At 44.0% G+C, this 25,780-nt stretch overlaps 1 protein-coding gene across 2 annotated transcripts in view; it reads right to left on the reverse strand.

Annotated features, from left to right (window-relative positions):
- The window catches only part of CDHR1 (cadherin related family member 1), a 95,346-nt gene that overhangs the window by 8,454 nt on the left and 61,112 nt on the right, over positions 1-25,780 (reverse strand). For both annotated transcript variants that reach the window (XM_083146389.1, XM_083146390.1), the window contains exon 15: positions 237-465. In XM_083146389.1, the coding sequence (XP_083002515.1) occupies positions 237-465 (229 nt within the window). The remainder of the gene's footprint in view (positions 1-236; positions 466-25,780) is intronic.

Here is a 25,780-nt window from a genome sequence, read left to right on the forward strand (position 1 = left end):
TCTAAAATAAAGGCACATTTTATTTGACAATGGGGTAGATGTATTAAGCCTGGCGAAGAGATAAACTGGAGATAAAGTGGAAGGAGATAACACACCAACCAATGAACTCCCAACTGTCATATTTCAAACACAGCTGATTGGCTGGTGCGTTATCTCCTTCCACTTTATCTCCAGTTTAACTCTTTGCCAGGCTTGATACATCTGCCCCAATATTAGTAAAGAAAGTCATACCATACCTCTATTTTTACTGGGGTACCAATCACCATGGTTCGCTCCTGAATGTTCTCATTGAACTCTGGGCAGTGGTCATTAATATCTAGCACAGTAACAAATACTTCGGCTAAGCTGTACTTCCCTTCCGTGTCCTCAGCTTTGACATAGAAGTTATACTTGGAGGTCTCCTCAGCATCCAGGTTGGCCCAAGGTTGTGTATAAATGATCCCAGTTGAGGGATGAATTAGAAATCTGTCAGAAAGTCAGCAACATGGTATTGAAATGATTATTAATATTATCATTATCATCATCATCATGTTATGAAGGCACCACTAGGGTTTCACAGCACTGTACAAAGAACATACAATCAGGTATAAGGACATACTGTAAAGTGCATTCAAAAGTACATTATAAAATAGCAATATAAATGGTGCAGCACTCCAAAGGACTTAAATAATACCAGGCATAGTAGCCTAAGTATCAGCAATGCTTCAGTGCCCTATCTTTAATTTACGGCACTTTCGTCAGATATATACTGTATATATATATATATATATATATATATATATATATTATATGTAATACAATACTGTAGATAAGTTAAAGAATGAGATTATATTAAAGAATTGAAAGCACTGTTCTCCCTTTCAAATGCTGCTTATCCTGAACACTGTCAAACAAAAGGACTGAGTGTTTTCATGTTTGTGTCTTCTTATAAATCATCTCCTTTAGAATTGATAGGAAATGGCTGAGGCAGAGGTGTCATGAGTGTGGTGCGGACCCTTACAGAGTGTAACACCACAATGCTGTGTCCTTTCTGGTGACAGGGAGCCGGGTGCTGCACTGTGACATTACATGCAGTACTTTGCTCCTTTTACTGAGAAGGACCTGGCAGTGCAGACACTGTCTTCGGGGGTAGCCCAGCATCTCTCTCTGGGATACTAGCATGCCCCTGAAGTGATGTACATGTGGGACATCCAGTGAGACCGCATGTTATAGTGAGTCAGCGGTGGACTTCCGGCAAGACCATGCCCCTTCCCTTGAGGCCACACCCTCTTTTGGGTATGAGAGAGCAGTTATTGGCTGCACCAAGTGTCACCATCCCTGATGTCACCACTAGATAGAGGGAACTAATCTACTGCCCGCAGCTGACTGCCCGGAGCCTGCAGCCTCTATGCTTCTCTATATGCCTGATTTACAATGAGCTTTAGCTACACACCCATGATGCTCTCAACATTTCCACAAACAGATCTCTTAAATCAGTGGTCAGGGAACTCGGTCCTTATTACCCCACACAGTGCATGTTTTGCTGGTAACCCAGCAGGTGCACAGGTGTACTAATTACTCACTGACACATTTTATAAGGTCTGCATGTGGAGTTATTTATTTTACTTGTGATTCTGTGAGGAGAACTGCAAAACATTCACTGCGTGGGGTAATGAGGACCGAGTTCCCTGACCACTGTCTTAAATGGTGCTGCCCAATTTCAGCACATATCACGAAAAACGAGATTAGGCAGAGGTCCTGCGACTCAGAGTTCATATTAGGTACACAAAATGTACAATTACATTATTTTACACAAAAATGCAGATCTGGCTCAAAATTTTTCATTTTCACAAGGAATGAAGGAGACAAAGCACCCCAAAATCTGTGCCCCAATTTCTCCCGAGTATGGCAATGCCTCAGATGTGACCAAAAAATACCAGTTGGGTGCATGGCAGGACTCAGAAGGGAAGGAGTGATTTTTGGATTTTGCAGCACAGATTCTGGTTGAATGACCCCTGAAGCACCCATACAGTGGAACCCCCCCACAAGTGACCCCATTTTGCAAACTACACCCTTCAGGGAATTCATCAGGGGGTATAGTGTACATTTCAAACCCCCAGGGGTTTCACCAATTTTGATACAACTGAGCTGTGAAAATGAAAAATTAAATTTTTTCATTTTCACAGCCCAGTTGTATCAAAATTGGTGAAACCCCTGGGGGTTTGAAATGTACACTATACCCCTAAATGAATTCCCTGAAGGGTGTAGTTTGCAAAATGGGGTGACTTGTGGGGGAGGTTCCTAACTTTTAGCACTTATGGTGCCTAGAAACCTACATGGTGCCTAAAAAAAAATCTCATAAAAAGGAGGCTCTAAAATCAAGTAGGTGCTCCTTCTATTATGAAGCCTGTGGTTTGGTCAACGTGCACACTAGGGCCACATATAGGATATTTATGAAAACAAAAGAATTGGGGGAATCAATTTTTAGTCACATTTCTCTAGTAAAATCTACTGTATTCGTTAGAAAAATGTATTAAAATTGAAACTCTGCAAAAAAAAAAGAAATTTTGAAATTTCACCGACACTTTGTTTTAATTCCTGTGAAACACATAAAGGGTTAACAAACTTCCAAAATGCTGTTTTGAATACTGTGAGGGGTGCAGTTTTTGAAATGGCATCATTTATGGGTGTGTTTCACATACAAGTCCCTCAAAGTCACATCAGAACTGAACTGGTCCCTAAAAAAATCAGTGTTTGAAATTTTCTTGAAAATTTGAGAATTTGCTATTCATATTTGAAGCCTCCTAGTGTCCAAAAAAATGAAAAGGAGGTTGAAATAATGATTGCAACATAAAGTAGACATATGGTCTTTGTTAGTTATTAACTATTTTGAGTGGTATGTTTATTTGTCTCACAAGCAGAAAATTTTCCATTTTTTCACGACATTTTGGTATTTTTCACAAAAAAACACAGACTGTATCGACCCAAATTTACCACTAATTTGAAGTACAATGTGTCACGAGAAAACAATCTCAAAATCACTGGGATAAGTAAAAGCAAAAAAAAGTTATCCCCACTTAAGTGAAACATGTCAGATTTGAAAAAAATGGCTCTGTCAGGAACGCAAAAACTGGCTGTGTCAGGAAGGGGTTAAAAAACCTGGAGCTTTCTGAATCTCTCACCCTATTACATTTCACCCGTGATGTCACCCATAGTAGCCAATTAGGCAGAACCTGGGCCAGTGCCAGGGAATTTGTGCCCTACCCCCAATAAAGGCACAATGGTCCCACAAGGAAGGGGTGTGGTCACACAATAGTAACGCCAATTAAAATTACAACACACAGTAGCACTTTCATATACACATTACATCGAAGTGCCCCTTATCCACACAGTTGTGCTGCTTATACACATCTGTTGCTGTCACTCCAGCAGCTCACTGTCCAAGTCCCTCAGCAGCTCCATGCCCTGTGTCCCTCCAGCAGCTTCTCCACCTCTGTGTTTCTCCAACCCCCTCTCACCTGCCTTCAGCATGCACAGAGGCTGCTCCTCTTAGTGGCTCTTCATTTCAGCGGTGGTGATGGCATGACACCCCATACGTTGTGACAGAAGAAGCCCCTAGGACAGGCTTTTCTGTTGGAATTACTGTTCAGGGCTGTGGTAGACGTGGAACTCAGTTCCCCGTACCATTAGAGGTGGTGGAACTGAGTTCCACCTTGTTCCCCCTCACTTTAACCCTTGGTTGCTATTGTAGTTGTCGTGGTGCTCACGCGGGGGGGGGGTGGAGGCGGGCAGGTGGGCATACCCATGAAAATGCTGGGCGTCCCTATGTGAATGCAAGTGGACAGCCCAGACTGACTTTGATTTGCTAGGAGGGGAAAATCCATTCAATGGTTGCCGACCATCAAATGTTTTTGCCCTTGTACTCTACTCTGCAAATGGATGTTCGGAGCCGGGTGGGCGGGGTGGGCATTCACATGCCCGGCGTTAGAAGACTTGCTAAGCAGCAACTTTTTGCTGTTTAGAGAGGCAACTAGATTCACCCCCTGAGTGTGCGGTTAATAACTTTAATAGAATGTCTGCTCAGGAGAGAAAATGAAGAGTAAATAAAGCTTGCGCTCTGCCTCTCTTACAAGAACATGCACCACACTGTTATTCATTGGTGACTTTAATTTGGTTTCTCACTTAAGCCTTGGAACAAGCTGTTAATTGGATTAGAGTGGGTGAGGGCTGTCTACGCAGCTGGATTGCTGATAATCGGAGATGACAGCTGCTCTGCTTGCATTCATAGAGGAGAAGAGCAAATAATTGTGGCAATTTATTCTGATTTTCTCACTTTTTTTCTCAAAGGTGGTAGGACTAAATATAGATATGCCGTTTTCCTTTTTCTTTGCTTTTTTTTTACCTTTAGCATTGAACATTGTTAACGTAATTTAAATGTGCTTAGGAAATAAGCGAGTCAGTTGCTTATCCAAAAGTCACATTTAACATATGATACTGTAAACTGCAATATCCACAATGACCTTTTTGTCTCCCTAATCATTTCCTGTCATCTGGCTTTCAGCTATCCATATGTTTCTCTGCTCCTCTTGTCCTCTCTCTCCCTGTGAGAAAGAGATGTTGCCCATCTGAAAAAGATCAGATCCACAGGAGCGGAAGAGTGCTGCAATATTGCTGGACTTTCCATGCTTCTGCTGACCTAGCCTGCTTTCACCGAGGCAGCTCATTGTCCACCAACAACAAACTTCCTGCAGGAAGTGCCACCAGAGGACTAACCCACTGTAGGGCCTGAATAAAAAAAACATTAATATTTGTCTGAATATTTAGATTCTTTGGCCCACTGTATCTATCAATCTTATTAAGTCCTTAAATCAGCTTTATAGAGCTTGATCTCATTATGTAACTTAGCTTTTTTGTCTCCATAAAGGGATCTTCTTATCCTTCCTGGCAGCCAATATGTTCCCTCTTAGCCAGTGTTTACATAATGGGTGAAATTTAATAGGATGAGAGATTCAGAAAGTGAGAGATTTGGTAAGAAATCTCCAGGGTTTTTGTTTTTTTAAAGCGGCAATCATTTACACTTTACAATCAAACTGGTTTTGCAGTGTAAATGATTGCCGCTTTAAAAAAACTGGAGATTTCTTACCAAAACATTCTGAATCTCTCATCCTACTAAATTTCACCCAATGACACTGCACATCTGCGGCCTTATTATATGCTCAGTGTCAGAAAAGGAAGAAAAGTGATAAGTTTACTGACAACCTCTTCTCTGGAACAGGCTCCTACTGGTTGAACCGAAACTCTGTGTGCGAAGATACCTTGCGGAGCAATTCAATTCAACACAATGCTGTATCCCAATGCTGAGATGAGTGCCCAGAGCTATTCGGTTTGCTGCATTGTAAACTCACATCAAAAGCACAACTCCCAACTTTTGGTTCCAAGAAATAGGGAGCCTCCTCTGGCACTCTCTGGAAAAGGGGTGTGACCTTGGATGGGAGGGACATGGCCTCATACATAGGGGCATGGCCTCATGGGTAGACCCTTGATCATGAACCACACCCATTCTCACCACTGTGGGGGCATGTCCAATGCTCTGTGAACTACTGGCATGCTCCCTGTCCCTCTCTTCCAGTGATTAGACCCTGTGTGCATGTGCATAGTGGCTATTCACCAGCAAGAAAGAGAGGCTCTGCCAACTCTGCTGGAACAGTCCCAGCCATGGCCATTTACCGCTACTAAGCTCCTAGCTACAGATGCAGTAATCTGCATCACCCAATTAAAGTGCTGGGCGCAAAGTAGACAATTGAATAGCTTTGGGCATTCATTCCTGGCGCTATTCAAAATATCCATGAATTCAATTGCCTTCCTTCTGTGTATATTCACATTTGTTGGGGGGGATGTTAATTTTGTTTTTCCCCTGCTATTTAGAAATCAGTAAAAATCACATTAATGTGAGGTACTATAATGGAACTGTAAAAAATATAGCACACATTCATAAACAACAGTAAATTCCTTTGTGGTTAAAGTTTCCCATTGCCCGCATTCTTAATGAAAAATGTGAGAATCTCCCACATACAGGAAACATTTTCCTGGCAAGGACAATTGGCCTAACAATAACTAATGAGGCCTGTGCACCCAATTAATATAAGCATCAACATCATCCAGAACAGCCATTCTTTCAATCAGAGTTACAGTAGGTTAAATGTCACAGCCCTGCCACAATACCTAAAAGAAGCTTAAATAAACTCTAAACTATTCACAACAAAAATAAAGATACCCCTAGCCATGAGATGGGTCCTACCAGGCCTAGGCAAATTGGTATCCCTGAAGTATATTAACCAATGCTCCACATCTGATTCAGTCTGTAAACATAAAATTAACTACTGCAAAGTTAACCTCTGAATCAAATCTAGATCCCAAATAAGGGCAGACCTGAGATCTAAGGATCAATTAAGGATATGTTACATTATTTTATTATCTATCTATGAGACATGTGGGATCATAACAAAGAACACTGCTCATTTTTGTATCTTGTCTGAAATTTGCATTTTTAATTCTGAATCATTTAAGGATCACAAAAGCAAAACCTTTCTCTGCTTGGCAAAACCATATGCACTACAGATGGGACAGGTTCCGTATGATGCGGTGATGCGATGATGCCCGCGCCTCCTCTAGCATCCCAAAAAACTGTCTGCTGTATGGGGGAAGCCATTTTCTGATAGTTATTTTTCATTAGAACTGCAGGAGGAGACGGAGCCATGACACGATCTGCGCTGCGGCCGGGACCCTGAATGCGGCGGCGGCATGCGGAGGGGTAAGGGGGGTGTGTGATTTTACTTTCTGGGTAGTAAGTTGTTACTATAGCCCCGCAGATCGGCACCCACAGTCCCTCAGCGCCTCCCCGCCACAGCGGGGGGCTACGGGGCTATAGTTACATCACTGGCCTTTATCACATAGTGTTTACTGGCTTAACTCTCTCTGAACCAAAATACATTTGAGCCACTGGGTGCCGGATGATTCAGCGACAGTTGCAATCCCAATGATGTAATCGTGCATATCGTTTAGTGTGTATGAACGGTAACGATAATGTGCTCTAATGTGGGTAGAAGTCCAATTTTGTCGTTTATGACTAGGTGCATATAGTTGGTGTGTATGATTTATGAAAAATGTATCTTTATCTTTATCAAACGACATGGTCAGTGGTACAGAGAACTCGTTATCTTTGTTTTTATGTTTTGACATTTTTCAGTGTGTACAGTATGCTCCGGCCAAACATGCAGTCAATGACCATATCATCAGATGGGACTGCATGTTCAGATGATCTGGGATATTATTAACAATACAGTAGCTTGGGTACACACTGTAGGATATGCACAATGATATTGTTAACAATATTGTTATTGTGCATATAGATCCTATACTGTGCACCCAGCATTAGATTTGGGTGGGGTGTGTTTAAAGTTTAAACGGGTGTGGTATAATAGTTCGACAGTCGGGATTCCGACAGTCAGTACTCCGACGTCGGAATCCCGACTGCCCAGCGTGGGGAGCGCAATGAAGCCCCTTGCGGGCTCACTGCGCTCACCACGCTGCGCTCGCCACCTATTTTATTCTCCCTCTATGGGGGTTGTGGACCCCCACAAGGGAGCAGTCAGGATTCCGATGTCGGAGTACTGACTGTCGGAATCCCGACTGTTGGGGAGCCGTCCGGCACCCGTTTAAACTGAAATCTAAATTGCAGTGTAAAAATGAAGCATCCAGTATTTACTCTGCACAGAAACTAAATAACTCACCCAAATCTAACTCTCTCTGCACATGTTACATCTGCCCCACCTGCAGTGCACATGGTTTTGGCCATTAGAAGAAGTTTTGCTTTTACGATCCTTTCTGAATCAGACCCAATATTTCTAAATAAGTACAGATGTAGCTGTCATATAATGAGCTATGTGATGTTGCAATTATCAGTAACACACATCACCTCACACTAGTTTTGAGACTTCCAATGGACCCAGGTACTGGGGGCTTACATTAATCTGGGAGACATGAACATAGCCCCTCCCATAAATCCTTGTAGAATACTATAATGGATCAGTGATATGAGCTTCAGATGGGGACATTTGCCTTCCTAAGCAGATGGCCTCTACACCCACTGGTGCCATAAGCCAATACCCGACTTTTCCTTTGTTCAAATAATGAAGCAGATAAATAGTTAAACAAATACATATTTAGAAACAAAGACAGACTCCTTTATCCCCTATATACTTGAATCCCCCAATAGGGCGCAGGTAACACAACTTACTACTATTCACGCACACACAGGTGATACACAGCTATGAGGAAACGCTTATTGTTTTTCTGTGTCAGAAAATAATTGGACAGAAATTGTTTTGTTCTAGTAAGAAGTAACGGACTGTATTTCTATAGGGGATGCCCTTAATACATTAAACAAGGGAATAGGCATGGAAATATATGTACTTTAATTTAACTGCTTCTTCCCCTTCGTTAAGTATAATATGACTAATTAACTGTCCGTCAAAATGACAGAACAACATAACAGTTATGTCAGCACCAACAGCTTCATGTGGCCAAACGAAGCAACACTTGAATTGTTCCACTGAGCACCATCTAGTGGCTGTTGGCATGCAAAGTACTTGATTTCACCTCATAGAGGTGAGAAGCAGTGTTAGCCTTTGTATGATATATGATTAGATCATATTTCCCTTATTAATTATGTTCAAATCAGGACATTTCTCTAACTGAATTTAATATGGCAAAAACTACCTTGACAAAAACAATAAGAAACTTGTAATGATGATCTGTGTACTGTATTTACCAATAAGGGCTGGGTCACGCATAATGGCGCCGGGACCGATTTGCCACAAGGAGCCTGCACAGTGCCAGCGCTGGCACTTACCTCTCTTTTTTTACATTTATTAACCTAATCTGCCATGGCCTTAGCAAAGATCAACAATATTGGCTGCAAAAGAAAGTGCAAAAACAAGCTTGGCTTTACTGGGGGATAAGCAGAGGATTCTATAAGGCAGAAACACTACCAGACTAACATGCTCTGCATTTGTATCATGGGCTGATTTAAGAATAAAATGGTATAAATAACACTATAATACTAAAAACATACCTATACCTTCAGTAAGTACCAAAGGTAAGTTCATCCCTGAAATAATGTTACACATAACAGAGAAGGCTATAACATGATCTGGTATGCAGCAAGTTTCACAAGCTAAAGAGTTAATACAGTATAATGGAAAAGTAAGTTGAATAATGACATAAGATAGAACTGGCTAATAATGTCCAGGGACTCTTCAGGCACATCTAGGAAGTTTATTAGACATATACAGCATACAGTATCTTCCGGCATTTTGAGAATTGGATGCAGGACTCTCACATGTGGCGGTAGCTAAGCAGAGCAGTGAGTAACAGCGTTTCTCCCAACTGCCCCACCACCACCGTGGGACACTGCTTACCATGGGTATGATAGCAGGACAGTCCCAAAACAACGGTATTGTCCAGCAAAACTCAGGACAGTTAGGACGTATCATACAGCAGCACTTGCAATGTCCTCTAAGCAACTGTAGGATGTTACACCTCAAACAAGTTACAATAAATGAATTAAATTGATCATAATATGATTTATATTGTATTCTGCTACCTTCATGACTGAGGGTAAAGTAGGCATTACCAGGAAAAGAAACGGGTCACGTTTTTATAATTTATCAGAAAATCTAGGGGCGTAACTAGACAGTAGTAGGCCCCATAGCAAAACTTTGTAAGGGCCCCCTACTTAGCAACTGATAGTAATAAATGTATACAGCACATATGTTAGACTGTAAAGATGGGCCCCCTTCAGCTCTGGGTCCCATAGCAGCTGCACCCCTTGCACCTATGGTAGTTACGCCCTTGAGAAAATCTATTAATAGTAAATCACAGATTTGATTTGGCTGTTTAACATGGGTGTTGAGTGGGTGGGTGGGGCAGGGAGAAGATTCTATTATATCATCCCGTTTTCCTGACTAGTCCATTAATACTTTTTGGATTACATCAAAAATATAATTATCAAAATTCCTTATGAGATAAAAGTAAAACAATAGAAACATTTGTCTGTTTACAGTCCCAGGCATAGTCTTTAGCTATACTATGGCTACAGATGGACACTTTGCCACAGTAGAGTTATGCCATAGCTAAGGATTGGAGAGAATCCATGTTATCCTGTTACAAACCTGTAAGCCGCTTAGATTTATTTAGCTGGCTATATCTGAGCTAACTGCATTTCCCACTGATTGCAAAACTCTGCTCTATCCCTACACAGTTGGCAGCATACCACAGGGAATGGGCTGGTTTTCTGGCTTTATTGATGTACAGTATATGGTGGAGATTAAGACCATAAAGTATACATCGGTGGTCAAAATAATCTCATGAATTTGGATTAGGCACTTTGGAAGAGCACATTGCCAAGGAGTTTATAGAGCATATTTGGCAATTGATATCAGTCTCAGTACATATGCTACATAGAATGGGTTGGTTCATACTTGCCTACCCTACCAGAATGGCCGGGAGGCTGCTGCAAATCGGGTCCCCCTCGTGGCCCCCTGGGAAAGTGGGCAAGTCTCCCGCATCGCTCCCGCTGTCCCCGCACCCCCTTTTCCCGCAGCATTAAAGTCCCCCCGCAAGGAGGGGGCTGGGCTGAAATGATGCAAATCCCGTCAATTCGCTTAATTTTTGCCCCTCCACCGAATTGCCACTTTTACCTGTCATGGACGCGGGGCTTGGTGACGTTAGCCTTGACCCGCCCCCGACTCATAGTATGTGGTCTCCTCTCCAAGCTTCTCCCGGAGAGGAGTGACAAAATGTAGGCAAATATGGGTTGGTTCCACTGTTAACAGGGAACCCTATAATAACAGGAAACAGACAAGGGCGGCACCGAACATCAACTACTAGGGCCTACTCCAAAGCCTACTTTTAATATCAAGTGCTCTTCCAATATACCCGGGAAGCTTTAAGAGAGGAGGGGGCCCATGTTCAGGCTCTGATTTGGCTCCCTCCTATGTGACAGTGCAGTAGACTCTGACATTGTACCCAGGGCCGCTGAGAGGTATCAGTAAAATTTCTGGGGTGTGTCCTAATCGTGGGAGGCGTGGTCACCTCCTGTGATTAGGCCAAGCTCCCAAACTGTTTAGAGGGGGTGAAAAAACACTCTAAAGTCGAAAGGGGGGGGGGGTTATTGCCCCCCCCCCCTTCAGCAGCAGCACACACCTACAGCATGTGCTGTGCTGACAGCAGGCTCAGCATGAGCTCTCACGCTGTCAGTGAGATGCTCATGCTGAGCCTGTTGTCAGCATACCTCCCAACATGACCCAATCCAGGAGGAACACAATGGTCTGTTTCTGGACATCCCTCTTAATGGGCGGGATGTATTAATATATTTTCCACAGATCTCTATAGAGATATCGAATTTTATAAAGATTCTGCTATTATTTTAGACCGACATACCACGCATCCCGTGTACCCCTGAAGAAGTCTCCTCGGAGACGAAACGCGTTGGGTTCTGTCTATGCGGTTTTCCATCCAAGGAATTCAAAACAAACAGATGTCTGTTCACAATTTTTAATAAATGTTATCAAAAATGTCAAGCATTGCATTACTATTTGCCTAAGCTGATCACTTGGTGGTATCTACACTAGCGCCCTCTACACTCTATTTTCCTGGTTTCTGTTTTGTCTCCTGCTAACAGGGGAGATTTCGTAGAGGCAGCTGCTTTCTTACATTGGAAGCACAATTTAGGGTCAACCCCCACTCGTACATATATATATATATATATATATATATATATATATATATACACACACACACATATACACAATACTGGTCACACCCCGCCATGCTGGTCTCACCCCTTGCAGTGGTACACAATAGGCCCTGCATAGATTTCAGCTCCAGGCCCCTTGGGACCTTAATCTGGCACTGCATAAATAGTTTACACCAGTATAACTTTTTTATAGACTTGCAAAAGAAAAAAAAAAAAGACATTGTCGATTTCCTCATGTGTGATAGAATATAGAAATACACAAATTATTGAGAGCGCATATGAACCAGTAAAAAATTAAACATTTATTAAAAACAACAGTATTAGACACTTAAAATGGTAGATACCGTAATTAGGTAATAAATATGTGCAATAATCCCTTATAGTAGGCACACCAACAGGATAAAATCACTCTGCAATAAATACTTTTTCAGCGGAGGACTAGAGCGGCGGGTTGTGATATCCAGCGCCCGTCAAACCACTGACGTGCGGCACTGAGGGCTTCCAAGCTGCAGGCGGTAACCATCTCCTCCTGACACAGCGATTACAACATCGACCGCAGCGTCCGAGGACCGCAGATTGCAGATCCCCCCTTGGAGCCTATCCAACCCAGCTGCCAAACAACTGACCCGGTAAGCTCCGGACCACCTTTGTGGAACTACAAGGACATTCATGCGCTAATACAACGAGTGGTGAGATCAATATTTCTGGAACTTATACTGTTTATTCCCTACTCAATAGAAATTCAATTGGAGACTTAATTAGTCCGAGGACTCTGGTCCATAGGACCTTGCCTACTATAAGGGATTATTGCCCATATTTATTACCTAATTACGGTATCTACCATTTTTTTTTTCCATCAATAGATTTTTATTGATACAAATTTATTTATGGGGTACAGAAAAGAAAAAAGGGGGGGGGAAACCATGGGGGGGGGGGAAGGGGAGGGAGGGGGGGGACTGCAGTCGGGGAGGGTGCGGACAATATAGGACAATAATAGTTTACATACAAAGTTTTATACATGACCATAACAATCATGGTAGAACGCTACGCAGAGCGAACTGAAAACAGACATGCAAATACAAATTTGGTATAAAGTTAGTCTAGGGTGGGAGATCCTCGATTAGACCTAGGTAGGGGGTGAGGGAGGATCTGAATCCGAGTCTGGGGGTTCATTCAGGCTAAAAAGGGTGGTTTGTCCAGACATGGTTGGGGGGAAGAATCTCGAGCTCTCTCTCCCAGACATATATGTGTGCCAGGGAGCCCATTTAGAGTGAGGCGAGGAAGGGTTGGGGGAGTGGGGCTGAAAACCTGTTTCCATGAGGAAATGGTGGTTTATTTTTAGTATAACCTGGAGAAAAGGGGGGGGGGGCGAGGGCTGCTTCCAGTGCTGAGCTAGGTTTGCTCTTGCTGCTATGAGGATGTGTCCGAGGACATAGGTTTTCCCACTTGGGAGTTCCTGTGGGTATACATGGAATAGAGCTAGGAGTGGGGGTCGGTCCCTGTCACCAGCGCTTTTACAGGAGAAAAGGAAAAAACACTACCACACTTCCCTCAGAGATTAATGGCGTTCCTCTTCTCCGTAAATGAATAACCTGGGTTCAAATAACCAGCATCCCGTTCGTCACTGCACGTATCAAATCCCCATACACTTGTAACCAGTCTCCCTCATGGGAAGAAAAGAGAAATATATGGTGCAGAACAAACTTTTATTTAGGGACACATTAAAACATTAAAAATAGCCAGGAGATGTAAATGGGTGGAATTTACCGCAGGATGTGGAGAACCAGATGGAATCGGCTCTCAAATGGGCATGGATGCGGCGATCAAATCCCGGGTAAGTCACTGCAAACAGTCCCACATACAGGCAGGCAAAGTCCACTTCATAGAAAATCCCTGGTCCAAAGAAACACAGCTACTCCGACGCGTTTCGGACACTACCAGTGTCCTTTTTCAAGGAGTGTAGCTGTGTGAGGTAGAGAGCAGTTTATGTAGGTGAATATTCACGGGAGCCGGCTCCGTGGACTTCCGGTTTGCGGGAGAACACTTCCGGCCAGGTGACACGCATGGTACTTCCGGAATTCACTTCCTGTATCGTGACACGCATCGACTTCCCTTCCTGTATCATGACCCGCATAGACGCTGCGTGAGATGCTGTAGTATTATGCGTAAGTCCCGCTTTTGATGTGAATGGACGGAACAATATCCTTGTATATGCCATCCAGCACGTATTTCATCTCCGTTTTCAGCATATCTTGTACGGAGGTTTGGATCTGTTCAGCGGGGGAAGTGGTACCCAGAGTCATCACCCCTTGGTTTATTTCATTCAGGGCATCCATAATAGCCCTAATGAGGTTTCCACTACAAATATATAAAAGTAGGGTTAAAACCAATACGTGATAAAAGAATACATATAAAACACTGGATAAAAATCTAATCTTGTCTCGTGGATAAAATATATCATAGTGCGTAAAATCTAAATGAACACGATAAAAATAATGATAAAATGGACTATTATTTTATAAAAACCATTTGACCTCAAAATCAGCATTGAGGCCATTAGGTTTGAGTGTATCGAATTTATATATACATCTCATCTCTTCTCTTGCCAGACAGGTACTCAAATTCTTATTCCTGGGGCCAGTATGGGCAATCTTAATCCCGAAAAATTTAGTAATGGCTGATGTAGAAGATTTATGGGCAACTTTAAAATGTTGTGATAGAGAATGGGATTCCAGTCCCTTCTTTATATTATTCAGGTGTTCGCTGAGTCTTATCTTGAAGGGACGTGATGTCTGGCCAATGTAGAATTTGTGGCATGTGCATTCAATCCCATATACTACGTTGCTCGTATTGCATGTCATAAAATCATTGATTGTATGTTTGACACCATTTATAACAAGTTCTGAAATTTTGCTGACCCCTTTGCTATCAACTTCCCGGCAAGCCTTACATAGACCGCACCGATGGAACCCCTTAGTTAGTATTCTTCCCGGGCGTTTGGGGATAGGGAGGGCACTGCTGACTATTTTCGTTTTGATATTTGGTGCACGTCTGTATATGAAATTTGGCTGATTAGGTAAGTATTCTCCCAATACAGGGTCGCGTTTTAATATCGCGACCCTGTATTGGGAGAATACTTACCTAATCAGCCAAATTTCATATACAGACGTGCACCAAATATCAAAACTAAAATAGTCAGCAGTGCCCTCCCTATCCCCAAACGCCCGGGAAGAATACTAACTAAGGGGTTCCATCGGTGCGGTCTATGTAAGGCTTGCCGGGAAGTTGATAGCAAAGGGGTCAGCAAAATTTCAGAACTTGTTATAAATGGTGTCAAACATACAATCAATGATTTTATGACATGCAATACGAGCAACGTAGTATATGGGATTGAATGCACATGCCACAAATTCTACATTGGCCGGACATCACGTCCCTTCAAGATAAGACTCAGCGAACACCTGAATAATATAAAGAAGGGACTGGAATCCCATTCTCTATCACAACATTTTAAAGTTGCCCATAAATCTTCTACATCAGCCATTACTAAATTTTTCGGGATTAAGATTGCCCATACTGGCCCCAGGAATAAGAATTTGAGTACCTGTCTGGCAAGAGAAGAGATGAGATGTATATATAAATTCGATACACTCAAACCTAATGGCCTCAATGCTGATTTTGAGGTCAAATGGTTTTTATAAAATAATAGTCCAATTTATCATTATTTTTATCGTGTTCATTTAGATTTTACGCACTATGATATATTTTATCCACGAGACAAGATTAGATTTTTATCCAGTGTTTTATATGTATTCTTTTATCACGTATTGGTTTTAACCCTACTTTTATATATTTGTAGTGGAAACCTCATTAGGGCTATTATGGATGCCCTGAATGAAATAAACCAAGGGGTGATGACTCTGGGTACCACTTCCCCCGCTGAACAGATCCAAACCTCCGTACAAGATATGCTGAAAACGGAGATGAAATACGTGCTGGATGGCATATACAAGGATATTGTTCCGTCCATTCACATCAAAAGCGGGACTTACGCATAATACTACAGCATCTCACGCAGCGTCTATGCGGGTCATGATACAGGAAGGGAAGTCGATGCGTGTCACGATACAGGAAGTGAATTCCGGAAGTACCATGCGTGTCACCTGGCCGGAAGTGTTCTCCCGCAAACCGGAAGTCCACGGAGCCGGCTCCCGTGAATATTCACCTACATAAACTGCTCTCTACCTCACACAGCTACACTCCTTGAAAAAGGACACTGGTAGTGTCCGAAACGCGTCGGAGTAGCTGTGTTTCTTTGGACCAGGGATTTTCTATGAAGTGGACTTTGCCTGCCTGTATGTGGGACTGTTTGCAGTGACTTACCCGGGATTTGATCGCCGCATCCATGCCCATTTGAGAGCCGATTCCATCTGGTTCTCCACATCCTGCGGTAAATTCCACCCATTTACATCTCCTGGCTATTTTTAATGTTTTAATGTGTCCCTAAATAAAAGTTTGTTCTGCACCATATATTTCTCTTTTCTTCCCATGAGGGAGACTGGTTACAAGTGTATGGGGATTTGATACGTGCAGTGACGAACGGGATGCTGGTTATTTGAACCCAGGTTATTCATTTACGGAGAAGAGGAACGCCATTAATCTCTGAGGGAAGTGTGGTAGTGTTTTTTCCTTTTCTCCTGTAAAAGCACTGGTGACAGGGACCGACCCCCAATAGGTACCTCGGTGCCTTCCTCTGGTTTTGTCATTTAGCCGCCACTAGGAAGAGGCGGAAGGGGTGTTTTTGTACTTGACACTAGCAGCTGGTCGAACCATACAGACCATTCATCATCTGCGCAGGATCGGGTTGTCCTGAGTTGAGATCACTTGTCAGTAGAGCTAGGAGTGGGTCTGGAACAAGGGTTAGTTGTATCACTTCCGAGATGAGTTCAAAAACCTCACTCCAGTATGCCTTGAGCTTATGGCAGGACCAGAAAATGTGGTAGATGGAGCCTATATTTCCGCATTGTCGCCAGCACATATTGGAGCACGTTGGCCAAAAGGTGTGGAGGCGATCCGGGGTTAGGTAGAGGCGGTTTATCAGTTTGATATGCATCTCCGAGTGATTGAGGCAACGAGACATTGTGTAAGAGGATAGGAATATCTTACTCCATTGAGGACCCGAGAGCTGAATGCCCAAATCAGATTCCCATTTTTTATGGGCAGGAGATTTGGTGAACTCTGTGGGGGTTATAAGCGAGTCGTACCAGAAGGAGATGTCTCCTCTGGATAGTGTCTGAGAGGGGCGGGATAGGATCATCTGGTGGCGGGGGTCTATTGTGGGACAGCTAGAGAAGTGGGAGTTCCACCAGTGTGCCACCTGAAAATAGTGGAGGTACTCTTGGGGGGGGAGAGAGTATGCTTCCTGAAGGTAAGAAAACGGTCGGATTGAGTTGGCGTCGACTATATCCCCTAGGGCTGTAATCCCCCTTTGTCTCCAAAGGGTGAGGTTGAGGTTGGGGATTAGTTTCGCCACAGTAGTGATTGGGAGGGTAGTGATAAGGGAAGTAGAGGCACGCATGGTGGACAGTAGTTGGTCCCATGCAAAAAGAGTAGCGGACGTTGTAGGGAGAAGGGAAGGTAAAGGGGGCCTGATGTGTTTAGGGATCTTGAGGAGGTCACAAAGGGGAATATCGGGGGAGTGGCGTTGCTCAATATCTACCCAAGCTCTATGAGTAGGGCTTTCAGAATAGTGTTTGGAGGGGGCAAGTAGGCAGGCTAGTTGGTATTGGGATAGGTCTGGGAGATCGAGACCTCCATAAGCTCTTGGGAGTGTCATTTTGGAGCGGGCCAAAGAGGGGGGCTTAGATGCCCAGATATATTTTGTCAGGATGGAGGTAGCTTGTTGAAGGGACTTTTTAGGAAAGACATAGGGGATAGTGCGAAACAGATACATTAGTTTGGGCAGGAGTGACATTTTAAATGCCGCCATCCTGCCCATCCATGAGATTTCATAGGCCGACCAAGATCTGGATAATATTGTAAGGGAGGCTAGGAGGGGGGAAAGGTTAACGTCGAATACTGATGACATATTGGGTGGGATGTGGATACCTAGGTATTTTATGGAAGTGGTTTGCCAGTTGTAGGTGTAAGAGGTTTTCAGTAGGGGGAGCTGGTCTGTGAGATTAATTGGCAATGCATCCGTCTTGGAAGTATTGAGTTTATAATAGGATGCGGCACTGTAAGCAGTAAGTGTCTCGTGAACGTGAGGGAGCGTGTGGATGGGGTCTGTCACGAATAGTAGCACGTCGTCCGCGAAGAGGCTTAGTTTATGCTTGTTGGGGCCCACCTGGAGACCGGGAATGTTGGGGTTTTTGCGGATGGCCGTGGCCAATGGTTCAATAGAGAGGACGAATATTAGGGGTGAGAGTGGACAATCCTGCCTTGTGCCATTCGTGATATTGAAGGGGGAGGAAAGAAAGCCATTGCTGAACACTCGCGCCGAGGGGGAGCTATATAATGACATAATTGATGATAATATACGATCCCTGAAACCGAAGCGAGACAAGACTTCCTGCATATACTGCCAGTTAAGGCGGTCGAATGCCTTTTCGGCATCGAGTGAGACGAGAAGTAGATCCTGTTTAGCTGACAGGGAGTCTATTAAGTTAAAGACTCTCCGGGTATTGTCCGGGGCTTGGCGTCCCGGAACAAACCCCGTCTGGTCCGGGTGTATCAGCAAGGGTAGGTAGAGATTGATTCGGGATGCCATTAATTTGGCGAAGATCTTGATGTCACTGTTCAGGAGGGCTATAGGGCGATAGTTTTGGCACAGGGCAGGGTTCTTACCGGGTTTTGGGATAGTAATAATTCTGGCTTCTAAGAGTTCAGGGGGGGCGCGTCCGAGCGAGGAGAGTTCATTGAACATGTCAGTGAGGTAGGGGGAGAGCAAGTCACTAAAGGTTTTATAGAATTCTGTAATGAACCCATCGGGCCCTGGGGCTTTATTGCTCGGGAGTTCCTTTATAACTGTCTGGACCTCTAAACGGGACCAGGGGGCATTTAAAGCGTCTAATTGGTCCTGGGAAAGGGTGGGTAAGTGTAGGCTCTCAAGAAAACTGTGGATAGAGGCGGGGGTGGGCTGCGGCGTGGAAGGGTCTTTGGAGAGGTTGTATAGGTTGGAGTAGTAATCTGCGAACTGGTTGGCTATATCTTTGGGGTTTAGTATTTTCACTTTGTTGGGGGCTGTAATGTATTTAATACGGTTTCTGGCATGCTGGGCGCGCAGCTTCCGGGCTAACATTCTTCCCGATCTGTTGCTGGCTAGGTAGAACCTGTGTCTTATTCTATTTAAGGCCGATTGGGTACGGGTGAGAAGCAGTTTCTGTAGTTGGCTCCGTACTGAAGCCAGCTCTACTTTCAGGGAGTTAGAGGGAGTAGCTTTGTTTCTGGCATCTAGTTCCACTAATTTAGCCTCTAGGGCTTTTTGAGTTGCGGCGGCGTTTCTCTTCAGAGTTGCCCCAGCCTGGATAGCAGCCCATCTTGTGACCGCTTTAAAAGCGCACCAATGGTTGATCACCGAGGTGTCTGAGATTTTATTGTTGGACATATATAGTTCCATAGATTTTTGGATGGTGCTTTTGGCTGCTGGGTTAGACAGTAAGTGAGGGAACAAGCGCCAGGGCCTAGGGGGGATTCTGGAGGGATGGAAGTTCCATTGCCACACCACTGGAGCGTGGTCAGACCACGTGATTGGGAGAATATCAACTCCTACGGAGTGCTGTAGGGACCACTTGTCACAGAGGATATAATCAATCCTCGAGTAGGTGTTGTGTACTTGAGAGTGGAAGGTATATTCCCGTCCTGTGGGGTATGTTGTTCTCCATGTGTCATATAAGTCGAACTCTGAGAGGAGGTTACGGAAGGCTGTTGATTGATTATCTGTGTAAGATTGGTGACTAGATGGGAGGTGGGATTTGTCCAGGCGAGGGTCTAATGTTAAATTAAAGTCTCCCAATATTATTAAGGAGCCCTTGGTGGTTTTTTGTAAGAGGGTGAAGAGTTTACGGAGGAAGGCCACTTGGTTCGTGTTGGGAGCATAGATACAGGCTAATGTCGTAAGTCTGTCCTCCAGGGAGCCGGTTAAGATCAGGTACCTACCGTTCTTATCGGCGGTCTGGGAGTGACAGATAAAGGGGGTGTTTCTGTTAAACAGAATGGCTACACCATTACGTTTAATGGGTCCATTGGCGTAAAAGGCAGTCGGGTAGTTGGAATCCCTAGATGTGGGTGGTCGGGGGGAGGCGAAGTGGGTCTCCTGGAGGGCCACAATGTCGGCTTTCTGTTTGTGGAAGTATGACAATGCCATTCTACGCTTGTGGGGGGAGTTCAGCCCTTTGACATTTAGTGAAAGGAACTTAGGCATGGCAGGGTGTTAAGTAATGCGTAAAAGTAGCAACTACATCTATGAAGGGAGGGCGCAGAGAGGGGGAGGTAGGTGGTAGTAGTGCAGTCCAGGGGAGGGGAGGGATGGGCTTGAGAGGGATAGTATGTTGACAGGGAGGGGGGAACAAGGATAGGAGAAAACAAAAGGGTCCAATATCTAGGACCCGCACAACTACTGCAGGGGAAAAGAAAGGCATTTTCATGCAGTAGTATATGGAGAGGTTGGGGGTGGTGGCCTGGCGACTCTGGTTATAGAGCGGGGAGAGAGATTGGCCACCCCTCCAGTAACGACATATTTAACTAAACAAACATTTAATATATGCTTTAAATCATAACGTATAGATATAACAGTCCACCTGAGAACTCAGGGGGGGAAACACACTATAACAGAGGTTAAATCCTGTCAAGGCTACTTAAGATAGTGAGGTAACGGGTCCCCAACCAAAGGGGAACAATGAGCTATAAGAGACTAACGGAGCCTTAAACAGGCTAACAAGCTAACAGTGAGCTGCTACAAACTAAGAGCAGCAAAGTCCCAGTGCACATAGACCTGCACCATTGGTAAATAATAAAAGGTGATACTTAGCAATGAGGCCTCGACCCGCGGTGGGGAGGTGGTGGAGGTCCGTTGGTGTGGGAAGTCCATCTTTAGGAAAGGAGGTAGTAAACGGCGGCTAGACATCAAGTGTCGGACCAATCCTGGCAAAGAGGTTGTGGGCGCTTCTGCCCCTGGGGGGTGGCGATGGAGATGTCCCATTCTAGCAGGAGTTTCACCCCAGCATCCAAAGATGATATTGTATAGGTGGTGTATTCATGTGTGATGATTAATTTCACCGGGAACCCCCACCTGTACCGTATCTCGTGGTTGCGAAGTGCCAGGGTAATAGGGGCAAGCGACCGTCTGCTGGCCAGTGTTGCGGGAGAGAGGTCTTGGAACACCTGGAGGCCCCCTAGCGTGTCTGAGAGCTTTGTGTCATGGGCCGCCTTAAGTAGGCGTTCTTTGACTGTGTAGAAGTGCACCCGGAGCAGGGTGTCCTTGGGTAGGTCGGTTGAGATCGTTTTGGGTCTTGGCAGGCGGTGGATACGATCAATGAGGAGGTCCTTAGGATCGACTGAGGGGAGGAGCCTGCGGAACAATGCTGTGGCATATCCTTCAAGTTCAGCGTTGGTCACCGATTCTGGGATGCCTCTGATTTTAATATTGTTCCTTCTAGATCTGTCCTCCAGATCAGCTAATTTAGCTTTGTACTGGTCCATCTCAAGTTGTTGGCGGTCATAGGATGATACAAGAGCATTGTGGGATGTGACCAATTCCTCCATCTTCTTCTCCAGGTGATCTGTTCTGTCACCTATTGCCACTAATTCAGTTTTAACCTCCCGAATGGCCAGTTTGAGATCTCTGGCCAGTTCAGCCTGGAAAGCTGAGAAGACTTGGCATAGTGACTTCACCGTCACCGGCTCGTCTGATTCCGCATCTATGCCAGCTAATCCAGGAGGGGGGCTGGGCTCTGGTAGGGCACTCGGGTGGTTATACACTTGTTTCAGAGGACTTGGTTGGTGTTGGGGGGTTTGTGGGGATTTTCTAGCAGGCATGTTGATCTTGGTGGGTGCGACTTCTCTAGGCCTCTTTGGGGGCATGACGGTGGCAGGCACTGTTTAAATGTATGGAGAGGAGATAGAGATCAGGCACTGTGGGGGTCCCTATGGCTGTTGTGTTTTCACATGGAAGTTGGCAGGCTGTAGTCGTCACGGAGAGGCTGCCATGTGGTTACATTGGTCACATTAAGCTCTGGTAGGTGGTTTTGGCAGAGGGGGGGAGAGTTAAGGAGAGGGAATGGGAGCAAGATGGGCTTTGTGGAGCCCGGTCTCAAGAGGGAGCGAATAGCCGCAGCACAGGGCAGGGCTAATTCACTTGGTGAAGGCAGTCCTGTGCAGGTGATGCGGTGAGCTCTGTGTTTGTGGGGGAGGCTGGGGGTAGTGGGGCGCAAGATGCGGCAGATTTGCGTGGTCCCTGAGGGGGGGGGGGAAGGTCTAATGCCTCCACCTGTGGAGGTCACCGGTTAATGATAGGGACCTGGGGGGGGAAGATGGCGGGCACCACATGGGCGCCTGTGGCGATTGAGGCTGAGAGATGGTGCCTCTAATGTATAGGGGAGAGGGGAGGATATCCCCCGGTAGCTGTACTTTGCAGGTGGGGACCCAGCTCCCTCGCTGGAGTCCCGCTAGATCAGCGGGGAAGGTGCGCGGATGGCGGCGCGTGGTAGGCCTCTGCCTCTTGCTCCGGCGTCCAGGCTCAGGCAGGCTGCGTAGGATGGGGACGCAGCGATCAGGGCCGGGCACCGGTGTGCAGCAGGCAGCGATGTCGGGTGACTGCAGGGGGAGAGCGGGGCTCACCTGAGGACCGCGTCTCCCTTCGCGCCGACGCTCCGACTCCGGCTCCAAACTCGAGGCCCCGGCTTCCGTTCCCGGACCAGGCCGCAACCCGCGGCAGCCCTTAAAAGAGCTGCCCGGCTCCGCTGCCGTGGACCGGAGGTTCCGGGGGATGCCTCCCTCACAATAGATGTCGGAGGTAGGGTCTAGTGGGCTCCAGGGGTGCAGGGTAAGCGTAATAGCTACTGGTGCTCCAGGAGCTCGCTATGGATGCGTCTTCTCGGCTTGCGTGCCAGGCCACGCCCCCACGGTATCTACCATTTTAAGTGTCTAATACTGTTGTTTTTAATAAATGTTTAATTTTTTACTGGTTCATATGCGCTCTCAATAATTTGTGTATTTCTATTCTATTAACCTTTGCTGGGAGCTGCATACCAGTTGCTACCTTATCCTACAAGTATTTATTCAGAGCAATTATTTTGATCCTTAGTCTGCGCCTGATTATTGTTTGTATAGTTGTTTTAGATTGTTAATTGCTATTGGGCTGCGACCTCTTATTTGCATAACATGGCATCACTGAACGTAGGTGATAGAAACAAAAGAAGCGACAGATTATTGTTTGATTCTACAGACAGGGTAATTGATTCTAATATAGATAACCCTTTGAATATGATACAAATGTTTACTAGATTGGAAGATCTGATCAAAATCGAAACCAGACACTGGCTAGACAAAAAAATGTCAGAAAAATATTTGACTGACAAAATGATACCGAGAGGCCTTAGAATTTTTAAATCGTGTTCCTTCAAGGATGACGATGTGTTAACAAAAAATTGGAACGAAATACTTGACACTTGTTCATTTAATTTAATAGAATTATTGATTAAATATAGGGATAGTAAAATCGAGTCCAATAACAAGGAAATTATTAAAACAAGGGAGGACTTTAAAGAAAATGACCAGATACTAAATAGAAAAATAGAGGAATTTGAATACTCATTGATCAAATTCAAAAATAATAAATTAGCAAGGGACAATTATGATTATAAAAATAATCAAGTACGATCCTACAATAGAGGAACACAGAATCAAATGAACCCCTTAAATAAGAACTTTTCACCACACAGAGGGAGGAATTCCTCCTTCAGAAAAGAGACAAATAAAAGGCTAAATAGTACTCCGAGAAGAACTTATAACAAATATACATCTGAAGAGAATCCTCAACTAGAGAGACAACAGGGACATGGGCCAAAAATAAATGGAGACACTGCACCCCAACATACTGAGTACCAATATAGGGGAGCGAGACCCAAACAAACTAACTATGTAAACTCAATACAAAAAACACAAGAATCTCTTTCACAAGAAACTAATGTCCCTTTTTTAGAGAGAGGTCTCTATCCCGTCTGGAAAACCCAGAATCGGTATCAGATTCTGAGTCAAGATACCCCAAAAAGGAAAGAACGAGACACAGGGGATCAAGAGGAGGGAGAAAAAAGTCAGAGCAAAAGCATAAGAAGAGATTAAGAGAAAAGGGAGTTTTCAATTTATCCAATAGAATATTAAGTGAAACTGAGAAAGCCGTGATCTCCAAAGGCCTCAAATTTGTGCCATCTAAAAAAACAGATATTTTTGATTTGTTTGTGGAATTGAACAGATACACCCGTGATTTATGCCGCACAAGATACTTTATAAACAAAACTCAAAAAAATCAACCTGATATAGAAATACAGACTACACTGGATAAAACAGACAGGGTTATGGTTAATTGATTGGAAGAATTAGAAAAAGAAAATAATTCTGAATATCTTAAAATATTTGAATACGAAAATCCCACAAGAGAGAGGATACTACAAAGAAAATCGGAATTTTATCCAATGCAATTCAAAGGAGGATGCATCGAGGCATTTTATTCCCTAACTTTAAAAGATTTCAGCCAGTTTTGTGAAGAAATGAATTCAAAAGACTCTAAATGTAGTAATAAAAGCAATCTACATCCCAATGAATATAAGGCATTGAGGGCATTAAAAAATTACAGATCTATTACAATCAAAGCCGCCGACAAAGGCGGCGGCATTGTAATACAAAATGTAGAAGATTACTGTACAGAAGCCTATCGTCAGCTAAATAATACTAAATTTTATCAACCCCTAAAAAAGGACCCATCTGAATATTGTAAAGAAATTAAGATCTTTTTTGACAAAGCTGTCAAAGAGGAGGCTATATCCAGGAAAGAGTTTAATTATATTTTTATTCCTCACCCTAAAATTGCCACATATTACCACCTCCCAACGATACACAAATCCATCACTTCACCTCCTGGTCGTCCAATTATTTCGGGAATAGGGTCACTTACCACTAACCTTTCTTCCTTTGTTGATTCACACCTACAGGATTTAGTTACTGCACTACCTTCTCACATTAAAGACACCACCCAATTTCTGAATCTATTGATGGATATTGAATGGAGTCCAGAATATATCCTAATGACTTGTGATGTTGAGTCACTATACTCTAACATACCTCATGATCAAGGAATAACAGCTGTGCAGTTTTATCTGGACACAGTGATTAACATGCAGGAGAAAAGGAAAAAATTTATCTTGGACTCCATTCGTTTCATCCTTACACACAATTACTTCACTTTTAACGGTGGTTATTATTTACAGTCACTTGGTACCGCCATGGGCACCAGGTTTTAGTTTTGCCAATCTATATATGGGCCGCTTCGAAGAGGAATACATCTGGAACGGCCCATATGGGGCGAACCTGGTGTGCTATGGTCGGTACATTGACGATTTATTTTTTGTTTGGCGAGGTGGCACTACATTAACAGACCAATTTCTTGAATCACTTAATCACAACACGTTCGGTTTAAAATTCACTTCCACATATGATTCACATAGAATTAATTTCCTGGATATAGCAATAGAAATACAGAACAACAAGATCATTACTACAACCTTCAAGAAAGAGGTAGATAGTGGCAACTATTTAAACTATCAGAGTTGCCACTACAAACCATGGCTGAATAATATTCCATCCAATCAATACTGTAGAATACGTAGGAACTGTACCGAATTAATCACCTTCAAAAAACAAACTGATGAATTAGCAGAAAGATTCCGAGAATTGGGATATCCTAAATGGACTATAGAAAAAGCAGAGATA

The sequence above is a fragment of the Crinia signifera genome, chromosome 6 (assembly GCF_055691185.1).
Source record: "Crinia signifera chromosome 6, ASM5569118v1, whole genome shotgun sequence".
Classification (NCBI taxonomy): domain Eukaryota; kingdom Metazoa; phylum Chordata; class Amphibia; order Anura; family Myobatrachidae; genus Crinia; species Crinia signifera.